At 38.5% G+C, this 15504-nt stretch overlaps 1 protein-coding gene across 1 annotated transcript; it reads right to left on the minus strand.

Annotated features, from left to right (window-relative positions):
- Positions 1-1193: 1193 nt before the first annotated feature.
- Positions 1194-14876, minus strand: LOC106873054 (uncharacterized). The gene is made up of 6 exons (XM_089345594.1): positions 14768-14876; positions 12815-12856; positions 11633-11912; positions 10908-11078; positions 2676-2759; positions 1194-1690 (listed from the first exon to the last, which is right to left on the minus strand). Exons 3-6 carry the CDS (start codon positions 11905-11907, stop codon positions 1327-1329), a joined length of 894 nt encoding a protein of 297 aa, XP_089201720.1. The 5' UTR covers positions 11908-11912; positions 12815-12856; positions 14768-14876; the 3' UTR covers positions 1194-1326.
- Positions 14877-15504: the final 628 nt, after the last annotated feature.

Below are 15504 nucleotides of genomic sequence, written 5' to 3' on the forward strand. Positions count from 1 at the left end.
CTGTTCCCAGCTGAAGGTAAACATCCCTCTGACACACAAACAGACATAAGATATGTGTCTAGAGTGAGGCATAGGTAGCTGTCCTTTTAATCTTTTATACTTGTTTCAGTCATTTGACTGCAGCCATGCTGGAGCACCACCTTGAAGGGGTTTAGTTGAATCCCAGGACTTTATTTGGGAAAGAATTACACTTATGTGTATATATATATATATATATATATATATATATATATATATATATAAAGGATTACCAATAAACTGCACTTCATATTCAAGGCTCTGGTGAAGCTGTAATATATTACTCAAGTACTCAGCTCTGAGTCCACAGCATCTTATAGATAGCAGAAAAAGCTGTAAGCCAAAGAAGTTCATAAGACATCTATATATATATATATATATAAATATATATATAATTTAAGTGTGTATCTACACATGTGATGCCTTAGGAAAAAGTGAACTCGTCAACTCCAGGGACTAAAAAGGAACAAGAACCACAGCATGGATCCCTAGAGATTTAAGATCAGGGTCTGTCAGCATGGTGAAACCCTGCCGTCTGTGTGTGCATGTGACAAGAGGTCAACATAGAAGGGCACCCTGGCCACCCTCCAGCTCTAAGCTGGGTCTTGAAGCAGCGACAATCCAATTCAAAGGCACACAGACCCAATTCACTTCTTTTGTATTAGTGAGGTGTCAGTTTTGATGGAGGGGAGGGGAGGTGTGTGAGTGTGAACACTTTTACAGGTCCCAGTTCCTGAACCGTGACCGTGCTGGAGCACTGCGTGCCACTGTCCATCTAATTTTACCCCAACCCTTGGTTCAGAGCTGGTATTCGTTTAATCAAATTGATATATTACAGACGTAACTTCAGCAAACACAAAAAAATACGTGTGTATATATATATATATATAAATATAAACACACATACACATATTTATATACATACATACACATATGTATTACACACATCTCGCTATATACATCTACAATCATTTTTACTCTGTGTGCTTGTGTGTGTGTGTGTATATATGTATATAGTAATCTGTGCCTATATATATGTGTATGTAAATAAGAGATAGCAATGAGTGTGTATACATATGTAGGTGTGTGTATGTGTAAATAATATATAGTAATGCGTGTGTGTACATATAGATATAATATGGGTGTGTGTGTGTTGATAAGACACAGGAGAGAGAGGAGAGAAAAAAAGATACTTTTAAAAATAAAAAAATATTCCCCACCCATGCCCACCACCCCCTACATTCTCTGCTCTCTTCATCCTCCAAGGGAGAGAGAGAGGGAGACAAAGTCATTACCATAGCAACATGCCTAGTCCATATCGTCATCGTCGTCGTCATCATCCCCGCCTCGACCTCGTCGTCCCCGGTCGCTGTTGTCCTCCGATGACCGTTTGGTCATTGGCGGTGGTGATGGCGTGATGCTACGATCTCTGTACGACCTCTCAGGGGACGGCGACCTCTTGTGGTTCATCTTGGGGCCGTCCCCAGCACCCATCATCTCGGCATGCGACAGCATCTTGCTGCCGCCACTGCTGCTGCTGCCCTTCTTCTCCGGGGACGAACTGCGTTGCCGGCTGCGGGAGCGGCGACGGGGTTCCGGGCTGCGACTCACAGACTTCTTCTTGGACGATGACGAGATTCGCTTTGGGGAGCGACTCTGCGACCGAGATGGACTGTGGAGAGAGGAAGACAGAAAAGAAAAGATGCATCAGTAGGTTGGGGAGTGGGGGGACGATAGATGGCAAACAATATGGAGATGGGTCATGTGATGGACACAGGAGAAAGATATTACAAATATATATATATGTGGATGCGCAATGGCCCAGTAGTTAGGGCAGCGGACTCGCGGTCATAGGATCGCAGTTTCGATTCCCAGACCGGCCGTTGTGAGTGTTTATTGAGCGAAAACACCTTAAAGCCCCAGGAGGCTCCGGCAGGGGACGGTGGCGATCCCTGCTGTACTCTTCCACCACAACTTTCTCTCGCTCTTACTTCCTGTTTCTGTTGTGCCTGTAATTCAAAGGGTCAGCCTTGTCACACTCTGTGTCACGCTGAATGTCCCCGAGAACTACGTTAAGGGTACATGTGTCTGTGGAATACTCAGCCACTTGCGAATCAGAGGTGAGAACACAGTAAGCAGGATCCCTCTGGGCCAAACAGTCTGCCTCCCAGTGTCTCAGTAGAGTCGTTGGTTGGGTACAAAATCCGACCAATGGGAACCCATAATCCTGCTGAGAGTCCAGATCCCAAAGGACCTTCCTAAAGGCCCTGGATTGTCCAAGTCTCCCAACTACAGACAAAGGAGGATCAGTGACCTAGGGACCCGAACATTTGTCCTCCTGCTCAGATATCAGCAGGGCCACACACCCCTGTCCAGAAAGTCCACAACACATCCAAGTCTTTCCAAGACTTCAGACTCAAAAGGCTGATGCTTCTGACATAAGTGAAGCTGTCGACACACAAGAAAGAGTTCTCCAAGAAGTCAACGAAAGACTAGATTTTTGCATTGACCCAAGAAACTCTAAGAGCAAGTGGTTTTACTTCCTCAAACAGTGAAAGGAGGACTTGCAGCTTATGACAACAGCCACAAGGCATTTGATTTGGCTCACTTGGCAAACATACACGTGCATTGTTAAAAATAACGTAATGTCCCTCTACCTTCCTCGGTTTCTGTATTTGTCGTTCTTCGGACGTCGGCCACGGGATCGAGATCTTGACCTCGAGTAGGAACGAGAGGAAGACCTAAAAGATGGAAGGACAAAAGGAAGAGAAAAAAAAAAGAACAGGCATATGAGATCTCATTACGTGGAAGTCACGAGAAAAAAAAAAAGACCAATTAGATATTAGATAAAATATGGTAGATACAGGACACACAGACAGACATACACAGAATATAATGCATACTGTACATATATTCATAGAGAAGAATTAGAAATGATAGCTTATGTTAAAATATCACATCTTGTTATATATAATGATGCTAATGTAAGTACATCTATATATATGTAACCAAAACTCATTTTGCATCCAGCTAAAATTATAGGGAAAAAATCTTAAAATTTCCATTTTAATAATGTTACTTTTCTTGTTCGTTTTAAACATTGTCTTTGCTTGAAAGGACCAGTAGCCCCCATCATTCACTGCACCCAACTCTTCATCGACTTCCTGCATTCCTTTTTAAACCTAGCTTCACTTGTCCGCCACATCTGCACCTCCACCATCTCCAGCCTAATTTATGCTGTCTTTTGCTATTATCACAACATTCTTAGGGCAATGGTACCATCAACCGGTTTTCATACCACGTCTGCCTGACTCTGCCCTTCAATCTATCATCCAAACTCCCGCTTTCAAAGTGATCAAAATACCATCTACCATCAAAATTTCATATCAATTTATGTCCCAAACACCAGATTAATTAACAATAAACTTATTTGACTAAATTCTTCATTATTTTCAAAATTAATCAAAACAAAACCTGTGTATTTCAACAGAAATATAACAATATGTCTTTACCCTAAAGACATTTAGAGAGATTTAAGGGGCCAGGAGTACCACAGTGGTGTTCCTTCACTGCTTACTGAGCATGCAGTATAATGTGTATATAACATGGATATAGGTTTCATGTATGTATACAGTAACATGTACAAAGTATATATAATTATACAGTAATACATGTAGCTATGTGTGTGTGTGTGTGCAAAAGCGTTCATATGTATGGGTTAGCAGCAGGGGAAAGTATCAATAATATATTAACCTAACTTATGCTAGCATAGAAAACAAATGTGTGTGTGTGTGTGTGTACAATATCTCTTGATGTCACATGACTGACCAGACTATCAGATGTGTTACACATCACTGGTCACAATGCACTTTGCATAATTTCAGCCACTGAATGATGGTTAGGCAAGTGGGCCAACGTCCCTACCTGATCAGAAGTGGGATTGGAGCATTGTGAAATGGAATATTTTGCTCAACAGCACAACACACCACCCAGCCTGGGAATCAAACCCACCATCTGGTGATCATGAGTACAAAAGCCTAACCACCAGGTCACGCACCTATTTGTTTGCTGAAGGTGCATGGCTCACTGGTTAGAGAGTCATGGCTAGTGAGTTCAATTCCTGGACAGGGCTGTGTCTTGTGTTCTTGAGCAAAATTATATTCCACGTTGTTCTCGTTCACTCATCAGTAGAAATGAGAGGGGACATGACTGGTGCCAAGCTGTATTGGCCCCTTTGCCCCCTTTGCCTTTCCCTTGGACAACATCAGTGGCATGGAGAGGGGAGGCTGGCATGCATGGGCAAACGTTGGTCTTCCACAAACAACCTTGCCTGAACTTGTGCCTCAAGGGGAACTAATCCCATGGCCCTTTATCCTTTACTCAATGTACATACAATGGCATGGCGAAGGGAAGCTGGTCTTCCACAAACCTTGCCTGGACTTGTGCCTTGGAGGGGAACTTTCTAGGTTCAATCCCATGGTCATTCATGACCGAAGTGGGAGGGGGGGGGGGGGTCTTTACTTTTTTATAGATGTTTGAGTGTGAGGTGACTATATGATTGCAAAAGTATGTTCGTGTGTGTGTGTGTAAATGTATGCAACTAAACAGAGATGCACAATGTAAGTATATGTAGCTTCAAAGATATACATGTGTGTGTGTGTGTGTGTGTGTGTATGAACAGTGTTGATGTATACGTAAGTAGTCTCAAGTATGGCAGTGACCACTTAAAATCATAAAGCTATACATGCGCATATATATATATATATGTGTGTGTGTGTGTGTGTATATATACAATAAAGGTATAAACAAAAACCAAGTCTTCATGGCCACAGGTTGCGATAAAAACAATTTAAATTAAATTAGAATTAATAATAATAATAATAATGGTTTCGGATTTTAGCACAGGGTCAACAGTTTTTTGTGGGGAGGGGGTAAGCCAATTACATTGACCCCCGACTGGTACTTATTTTATCGACACTCCCCCCGCAAAGGAGGAAAGGCAAAGTCGACCTTGGCAGAATTTGAACTCACAACGCAAAGACAGATGAAATGCCACTAAGCGTTTTGCCTGGCCTGCTAACGATTCTGCCAGCTCACCGCCTTAATAATAATAATAATAATGATTTTATATTAATAATAACAAAAATATTTTTATATTAATAAGAACAATAATAACTTTTATAATAATAATAATAATAATAATAATTTTATAGTAAAAATTAAATATATATTGTTAACAAAGACGTATGCAGTTCCTGAAAAATTAAGAATATAAATAAAGAAAATTATATGAAAAAAAAAAAATATAAGCACCGTTTGAATAAAGGCATTTTAATTTAATAAGAATTGGCATGAGGAAAATATAAATTTGTCAATTAAAAATGAAGCGTTAATTATTTTAAATATAAAAGACGAGGTTTGTCGATGGAATTTGTTTTGTTTGTGTTTTTAGTCATTTATTTTTTGTCTTTTTTATTTTGTTGATTTTTTTTTTTTTTTGCTTTTAGAGAAAAATAAAAGATAGATTTTGTTATTTTGGAGTTATTAGGAATGGTTTCTTTTACAGAAGGTAGAAATAGGGAGGGAGGTAGGTTGGCGGGGGGGGGGATTTGAGAGGTGTAGGGGAAAGGGGCCGACAGTTTCATCAAAGTTACTAACAGCTCCATGACATCAGGAATGATTAAAACACACAAAAAAAAAAAAAAAGACTGCAGACATTATTTTAAAAAAACATAACCCACTTCATTATTATTAATAATAATAATAATAGTAGAAAACAAAAAACTACAATCCCTTAACATTTGAAATTGCAAGAATTTGGAATATGGAAATTGTAAAGGTCTTTTGCTTGTAAGAATTGGTTGATTGGGAAAAGTAAGGAAAGGTACAGAGAAACGGTTGTGTAGAGATTCTAGAGAAAGTTTGCCTCTTCGGAAAACCAGGAAAGATTATCAGGAGGGTTCTAAGCACTATTGTGGATGTCTAAGGTTACCTAGGTTGTAACCTGCTACCCACATAAATTCTACCAGGAATTAGAACAAACCCAAGTTAAAATCAATAATAATAATAATAATAATAATCCTTTCTAATATAGGCACAAGGCCTGAAATTTTTGGGAGGGAGAGGGGACTAGTTGACTACATCATCCCCAGTTCTCAAATGGTACTTAATTTATTGACCCCATAAGGATGAAAAGCAAAGTAGATTTTGGCAAAATTTGAACTCAGAACCTAGCGGCAGATGAAATACTGCTAAGCTTTTCGCCTGGCAAACTATTCTGCCAGCTCACCACCTTCATAATAATCTTTTCCTCCTAAAAGCACAAAGCCTGAAATTTTGAGGGAGGGGGGACTAGTTGATTACATCGACCTCAGTGCTTCACTGGCACTTAATTTATTGACCCCTAAAGAGATGAAAAACAAAGTCAACCTCGGCAGAATTTGAACTCAAGAACGTAGGCATTTTGCCCAGCATGCTAACGAATCCACCAGTTCACCACTTTATGTAATAATAATAATATCTTATTGAAAATGCCTATAGGAAACCCTTAATGATTACTTTGAACAACAATAAACCTAAGAAATATGAATATAAAAATAAAAGAAAGACTCTTTTCCCCCCCAGATTAATTCTACTTAACTCTTTTCTTGTTTCAGCCACTTGACTGTGGCCATGCTGGAACACCGCCTTTAGTCGAACAAATTGACTCCAAGACTTATTCTTTGTAAACCTAGTGCTTATTCTATCGGTCTCTTTTGCTGAACCAAGATGTAAACAAACATACACACACACACATGTAATATATACGACAGGCTTCTTTTAGTTTGTCTACTAAATCTGCTCACAAGGCTTTGGTCGGCCTGAGGCTATAGTAGAGAACACTTGTCCTCGGTGAAACTAGATAGTTGGAAAGCAAGCCCCTTACCATGCAGCCACTCCTTCACTCCATAGAAATTAAATATAAAACTGTAGGAGTTATAGAGAACCTATGTGTGTGTGTGTGTGTGCGTGTGTACTATTAAATATTTTGAAATCCTGAATAATTTTTTTTGAATGCATTGAATAAAGAAACCTGGTTACATTATCAATTCTATTCCGTTATTATTGTTGTTTGTTTTGATCAATGCAAGCCCCAGTTTTTGTGGTTTATTTCATCTTTTGATTTGCATAGTCCTCAGTGTCTTGGGCACACAACGCAAAAAAAAAAAAAACTATTATTATTATTACTAGTATTAAATAGAGTGACTATAGCCCTATTTTTTATTTTATTTTATTAAGAAAGAACAATGCAGGTAGCTAACGACAAGATATTGTATCTTTACCAATTCTCATTAGTTCAGTCAACAGAAGACAGCAAGATCACCTTACACATGACACTATACTATATATATATATATATATATATATATATATATATATATATATATATATATATATATATATAAAGTAGTTGTATACTGCCAACTTAACGTGACAGTCCCAATAAGGGAATATACTACACATGTGCCCTTCGTAAGGATAAGGGCACAAAAAGTGTGTCAAGGCCTAATAGGAAGCGGTCCAGCTTCCTAGGGCTAAACAGCAGTAGTATATTCCCTTATTGGGACTGTCACGTTAAGTTGGCAGTATACAACTACTTTATCGCATCACTACTGCTTAAGTCTCTCTGAGAGATTTAGAAATTCGTTATTTCTAATATATATATATATATATATATATATATATATATAGTATAGTGGTTTTTAAGACACCAAAATATTCACCACAGGAAATCAAAATAAACAGGCTATACAATTTAAGTCTATCAGCTGTGAGATTTACCAGATTTTTCCCCTTTTTTCCCAAATTCATCATCATCGTTTTAACGTCCGCTTTCCATGCTAGCATGGGTTGGACAATTTGACTGAGGACTGGTGAACCAGATGGCTACACCAGGCTCCAATCTGATTTGGCAGAGTTTCTACAGCTGGATGCCTTTCCTAACGCCAACCACTCAGAGAGTGTAGTGGGTGCTTTTACGTGTCACCCGCACGAAGGCCAGTCAGGCGGTACTGGCAACGGCCACGCTCAAAATGGTGTCTTTTATGTGCCACCCGCACAAGCCAGTCCAGGGGCACTGGCAACGATCTCACTCGAAAATCCTATATATACATATTTTTCATTATTTATAAATTTTATGATTATCATTTCTTAAAATTGATTTCTTATTGGAGAGTCTTTGTTGAAGTGTGTCCATAGTAATGTAAATGTAAAACACAAATATACCAGCTCCATACTTCAGTAGGAAACGAGTACCTACCATTTACATACACAGACATATATATATATACATATAAACCTATAAATTAGATAAACAGTCCTAATTTAGTTATTTCTCTGCAGAATGAAAAACTGATGAAGAACCTTAACTGATTTTCGAGTCTTATTGAACTCTTATCAGAGGTAGATACATCAGTTTGATCAATCCTAGAGAAACAAGCAGCCATTCATAAACGCACACGCACGTATACAAATGGAGATTTGATAAAAAAAGAAAAGTGATCAATTTTGAAAAATACAAAAACAAGAAGTCGTTGAGTTTTAATTAGCTAAGAAAAATTAATTAGCTAGGATGCTAAATGACGAAATATCTAATCGTAGTCATACATACATACGTACATACCTGAAACAACTGCAGCTGGATCGTGCATCACCGACAGTAATCTTTTTTTTGTTTATTTTTTTTTTGTTTGTCTCATTGTGATTAATTTATTTCTCAAAAAGCTTTCCAAAAAACTGACCACCATGCATCCACCACTAGCCATATTATTTCCTTCCAGTTGCCATTTGGGTTCCGGTAACATAACCATCATCATCATCATCATCATCACCACCTTGTACACATTTTTCTATCATATACCATGCTCCACAAAACCATCATGGCACCTTGTCGGGAGAGAGCTTGGAGGACCAGTTTCCTCCTATCACCATCAGTTGCAGCAGCAGCATCAGGAAGACAGCGTTTCCATCACAACATGCCCAAACTAACCACCAGAATCGTTTCGCCGTCATTTTCCTCCATTTTTTTTTCCTTCCATTTACAATCGATTCACATTTTTTTTGTGATATTTTTGATACTTTTCCTCTAGAGACCACCAGACGAGATGAGACGAGAACCAGGCGAAGGGGAGGCCCCCCGCGCACGCCAACAACGGCGGGGGGGCCCCCAGCCAGCCAGCCAGCCAAGCCAAGGGGGGCACCACATACCAGAACAAAAACCAGACCAGACCAGTTTTATATTTGAGACCAAAACCATCACCATCACCAAAAACCATTCACAGAACCATACCATAGCCATTAACCACATCCCTGATAAAAATAGGTAAGACTGTGAAAGAATCGGTTGTCTGCTAACAGCAATATGGTTTGTTAAAAACACACAGAGAACAAAAATAATAAGGAACGGAGAGAAAAGGAAAGAGAGAAAGAGAGAGAATTGTTTTTTTTTTTTTAATACAGGGGGGAGAAAAAATATATCTAAATTAAACAACATAAACAGTATTGAGACAAATCTACATACACACGTGTACGTATATGTGTATGTATATATATAAAAATATATATATGTATATGTACACACACATACACAACATGTGCATATCCTCATCATCAATATATATGCACACACACACACATGTATATATATGTATACATATACACACATATAAACAAATATACGTTTATATATGTATACATGTGTGTGTGTGTGTATATACACATAGATTATATATATGAATACATTTATATATATATATATATATATATATATATATATATATATATATATAATCTTCACAATTCACAGTTGAATAAAAAGAAGGATTTAAAAAAAGTTAATTACAGAGAATAAACAAATTAAACTGAAAAAAATAATTACACACTCACGCATACAGATACACACATAAATTTATACAAACGCCAACGTGCATACAAATATGAATACACAGTCATACACACACACACACACACACATTCATACACATTACAGACACACATATTTACATATGTAAATAAAGAATTTGTATGATTAATTCCTGAAAATTGAAGAAATTATGGAATAATTTTAAAATAAATAAAACAAAATTAAAAAGGAAAAAATATTTTTTTAAATATCGGTTACAAAGAAAAATAGTATAATTATAATAATAATAATAATAATAATAATACCCAATTTGGGAACCACTGGTGTACATTGCTTTGTCTTAGTATAAAAGATGAGCTACAGCAAATATTCTGCTCAATACCACAGATTTGCTTGTCAGTCGTTTGACCTTAACCAGCTGAGCATGTCCCTCGGTGGCTGACGATATGTGCATCTCTATCACGAGCAGAAGTAGTGGGGGAGCATCAGAGCCATGTGTTGAGAGGAATTCTTTGGGGTTTGAATAATTTTACCTCTGGAAACATGGGTGTTTCGTTCAACATCCTTAAACAACCCTTATTCAGGGACCTTTTGAGTGGGACGGGCTAATCGACCTGAAGGAAATTCTAATCGGGCCGCACCTGCAAGGTCATGCACTGTTTAACTTGGTGTGAAGTCACCATGTCACGCACATATGGTTGTGAGGCATGTGCCTGGTGTACCCTTATCAGACGGGTAGTCACGATGGGTATACTGGGCTTCGTATATTTTACCCCAGGGTCACTTTGATGACATGTGCTGCTCTCTCACTCAATAATAATAATAGTAATGATCAAATAGTACGAAAATACTTAAAAAATCAAAAAGTGAAAATGCAATGGAGAAAAATGAAAAGAACATACATACAATGTATGCAATAGAAATACATGTGGATACACATACACACAATGTACACAAAAGGAAAGGAAAATATGATGGTGGTAGATACCTGCTGACGTAGCGGCGTCTGGGGTAGCGTCTGGAGTCGTCACAGTCACGGAAGAAGTGTCCCTTGCGTCCGCACTGGTAGCAACGTAGGTTGGGGTCAAACACACGCCGGCGCCTCCCCCTTGTGCGGGGCCGTGCCAATGAGACGCGGATCCGACCACCACTCAACAATCTGGAGAGGCAACGTCAATGCAGCCATCAAATTGAATTGGTAAATGGAGAGACGTGACCATCAAGATGGAGTGAAGATTCGGCAAGAGGTTTTGAAAGAAAAAAAGGAAAGAAAGAAAAGAAAAAAAATGACAAAATTACTAATGACGAAGTTTTTTTTTTTAATAATCAACAAATCAACATAAATGAAGACATGGCAGCATGATTAAGAAGCTTGTCTTGCAATCTCGTGATCCTGGGTTCAATCCCAGACTACAGATTACTGAATTATCAGAAAGGGTGGGACGATTTGTGAGCTCCTCGTACTGCAGATTTCTGCTGGTGCTTCAGGACAAAAATTCACATGAGTCTCAGCTCGCACAGCAAATTACTCGTACAATGGGGCACTTATACTGTAAGGTCCTACTGTATGTGACTGTCGATAGCAGATATGAAGGGGATCCTGAAGATGTAGCTCAGAGGAGAGGGAGAGACAAGTGGGGGGTGGGGGTGATGCCCACACTGACACACTCCCCCCCCACACACACACACACGAAAACAGTAAACAGCCCTTACTTGCCATCCATCTCTTTGATGGCTGCATCAGCATCTTCGCGATATTTATAAACGATGAAAGCAAAGCAAGGGGGGCTCTTGGCCACCCACACCTCCAGCAGCTTGCCAAACTTCTCAAACACGCACTCCAGCTCCCTCTTTGAGGGATCCTCGCCCAAGTCAGCCACGTGGACCCGGACTCCGTCTTCTGAAGGGCTGCGACTCCGACTACGGCTGTGGCTGTAACTGTAGCTGTACCAACGCCTCTCCTGTGACCGGGAGCGTGAACGGCCCATGGTGGCTGCAAATGAAAGAAAAGCGACAAAAATTATTGCAACAGAAAATTTTTTCCAAAAATATGTAAAAAGCTTGCTTCCCAACCACATGATTTCAAGTTCAGTCCCACTGCATGGCACCATAGTGTCTTCTGCAACAACCTCAGGCTGACCAGAGCTTTGTGAGTAAATTTGGTAGACGGAAACTAGAAGAATCCCATCACATATATATACACACATCATATATTGGCATGGATGAGTGGTAAGAAGTTTGCTTCTGAAGCACATACTTCTTGGCTCTGTCCCATTGCATGGCACCTTAGGCAAGTGTCTTCTACCATAGCCCCAGGCTGACCACAACCTGGAGAGTTGATTTGATATAGAGGGAAACTGAAAGAAGCACGTCCTGTACATATATATCTATGTGCGTGTTCCTTTATGTCTCTGTGCCCAACCACTGCTTGACAACTGGTGTTGGTGTGTTTACATCCCTGTAACTTAGCAGTACCGGGGATGATTCATTAAACTAAAAATTCTCTTAGGCAGTGCTCCAGCATGGTCCCCAGTCAAATGACTGAAACAAATGAAAGGTAACATTGTTTAGTTGTTGGCCAGTCCTGATGGAGTCTTGTAGTATAGCACTGGGCTAACCAAAGCCTGGTGAGTGGACCTGGCAGGTGGAAACTGAAAGGAGTCTACTGGTTATACAAATATAGGTGAAAGTTAATGACAGCAAGGGCATCCAGTTGTTGAAAAATATGCCTCAACGCATTCAATCCAATCCATGCAAGCATGGAAAAGTGGATGTCGAAACAATGCCGGTGATGATTCACAATAGAAGATTAAATGCGAACTCAGTCATGTTTGAAAGATAAACAAATTTATGCAACAGAAATTATAAATCACATTCTATAGACCTCAAACTTACATGTCTGTTTCCCTGTTGATTAGTTTTCCTGTTTATGGTAAGCTGGAAAGAGAAAGCAGTGGCTGTGTTGAGAGAGATGCAGTGGAGGGTTAGGGTTAGGGTTAGCGTTGATGATAATGGAATGGCCAAAATGGAAGGACAGGTGTAAAAAATAAATATCAATCAGCGAATTAGGTTTAAGTTTTATTTGTGAAATGCAGCCGTTTTGAATCTGCTGTAGAAAGTGGTCTATATTTGTGGTGTGGAGGCTCGTGGGGGGTGGGGGTGGGAGTGGAGTCTCGTGGGGTGGGGGTGGGGGCTACGGATGTGGACTGGGTGCCAGAGAGGAGGCAGTTTGGGAACTGCTGATCTAAGAGGATAGGTACGCTGAGTGTTACAACTGGTCGGACCGTCGGGTTCCAAGTCCACAGCTGAGGCTGGATCTGGGGATCCGTATTAGGGTTCCGTTATACCTGGTATTATATGAGAAGAAAGAGCCAATCGAAGGCAGAACAAATATCTCAAGTCATCTAGAATAATCCAATTAGGGTAAGTGTTACAGCAGGGATAACCCGTCATCAGAGACAAGGTATGAAGGTTTTAGAAATATATAAGGGAAAAGTTACAGTTTACAAAGAATAAAATCTATTCAGTTTATAAGGAATACAAGTCATATAATGAACATGCATATGGTTTACACGCGTGCGCCTGTCGAAGTGTATATATATGTATATATATATATAACGAGCTTATATCATCAGCGTATTTCCAAGGAGTTTCCACTCCACGACGTGTCTACATAAGTGTATATATCTCTACGCGCACACAGGCATATATATACACACATATAAAAGCACAGACGCAAGGATGGTTATATACATATCAAGGTCTAAATGTCTTGACATACTTTCTCGCCGATCAAGTAAATTAGTTTTTCCGATTTCGTGCAGATTTTCATAATTGAAAATCCTAGATTAATTAATTACCACAGGTCTGCATTAATTAATATATAATTAAAATGAAATTGTTTTATAAAAGAATTACAATTAACAATCCTCTAAATACCAACGTAGGAAAAGAGGCAAAAGAAACTATACACACACATCTATACACGTACACACGTATATATATATATATACATATACACGTATGTGTGTGTGTGTGTGTATATATATATATACACACAAACATCTATATATACTTCGTATGTGTATTTCGTGTGCAAGATTCTTGATGTGGATACGTGTGTTTAATTGTATCTATATATACGTACACACGCATATATATATACATATACACGTGTGTATATATACATACACACACCAATCATCGAAGGACACATCTTCTACATATACGTAAATATACATTATATATACGTGCACACATATACACTAACAGATATTCGTATATGTATATATGCATACACATCCCATCAACATAGACACATCAATTATATCCATGCATACATTACGTATACACACCGTATAACCATAACACAATCGCCATATATACACACAAACAGCAATCTATATACACTCATCTACCAATCTCTCTCTATGTATATGTATATATACGCATACATTATATGTACACACAAACAGCAATCTATATACACTCATCAATCTCTCTATGTGTATATATACACATACATTATATGTACACATACACACACACACACACACACATATATATATATATATATATATATATATATACACACACACACACACACACACACACGTATTAACATTTAAAATGTCGTCTGATAGGAAACGTAGTCATATATGTGGATATATAAAGAGCTCGTTTTATGGTTTCAAAGGACGAATAAAGACAAATCAATGCTTCAAAAGAAAGTCGAAAGGTTGCATTGTAAAGATGACCATAATAAAAGATCAGATGGTGAAGGAGAGATGCCAAATGAGGGCGGATAAAAAAGAGAAGCAAGAGGCAGAGATCGTTAGCCATACATACTGAACAAGTTCCTTCTTGGTATTAACGATACATACGTCACGACTTTAAGTTTCGTAGCATTCGGCAGTTTCCGGTAAACTTCGGAGACACTCATAGTTGTACACTACACACACACACACACAGATAGATAAGTCTATATATTCTGCGAGAGATAGGCAAATATATATATATATATATAATAATAATAATTAATTTGTGCGTGCACATGTGTATGTGTGTGTGTATGGATCGATGTATGTACGCAAGGATGTGTATGCGTGCATATTATAAAGTGTGGGGGGGGGAGATAACTTTTAAAATTGGCTTCTAATATTTTTTCATCTAATTATAAATGATCGTTGTTTTGCTTGCAAAAACTTTCAGTTATATGCTATAAAAAAAAAACATTAATTAATTTCCAGTATTTAATTTTTTTAAACGTTGTCGTAATATTGTCATCACGCACAAAATGCCAGCTTCTAAATGCTGTTCTCTGATTGGATAAAAATAATCAAATTTTAATCATCTCTAACATTTTTCTGAAATTTTCCTGAAATAAATAAATAATATCGTCAGATTCAGCGTGGATAATTATATCAATACACCAAACACAAAAGTTTTCTGGAGGAGAAACGAAACGTAACGCATCATTCGCCGACTTCGTTTTTGTATGAGTCCGACCCGTTCACCATAAAGACTCGATTTTCTCTCAAATTTAATCTTTTTGGGGGTTTATTTTGGATCCTAAAATTGGTAAG

This window comes from Octopus bimaculoides, chromosome 29, assembly GCF_046866305.1.
Source record: "Octopus bimaculoides isolate indiv1 chromosome 29, ASM4686630v1, whole genome shotgun sequence".
Lineage (NCBI taxonomy): Eukaryota > Metazoa > Mollusca > Cephalopoda > Octopoda > Octopodidae > Octopus > Octopus bimaculoides.

Bases quoted from the DNA above. Each gene is read 5' to 3' on its own strand.
- LOC106873054 (XM_089345594.1), bottom strand. From the start codon at position 11,907: ATGGGCCGTTCACGCTCCCGGTCACAGGAGAGGCGTTGGTACAGCTAC. The intron at 11,079-11,632 runs GTAAGGGCTGTT...TTGCCTCTCCAG, and splicing joins ATCAAAGAGATGGATGGCAA to ATTGTTGAGTGGTGGTCGGA. The intron at 2,760-10,907 runs GTATCTACCACC...TCCATCTTTTAG, and splicing joins AGACGCCGCTACGTCAGCAG to GTCTTCCTCTCGTTCCTACT.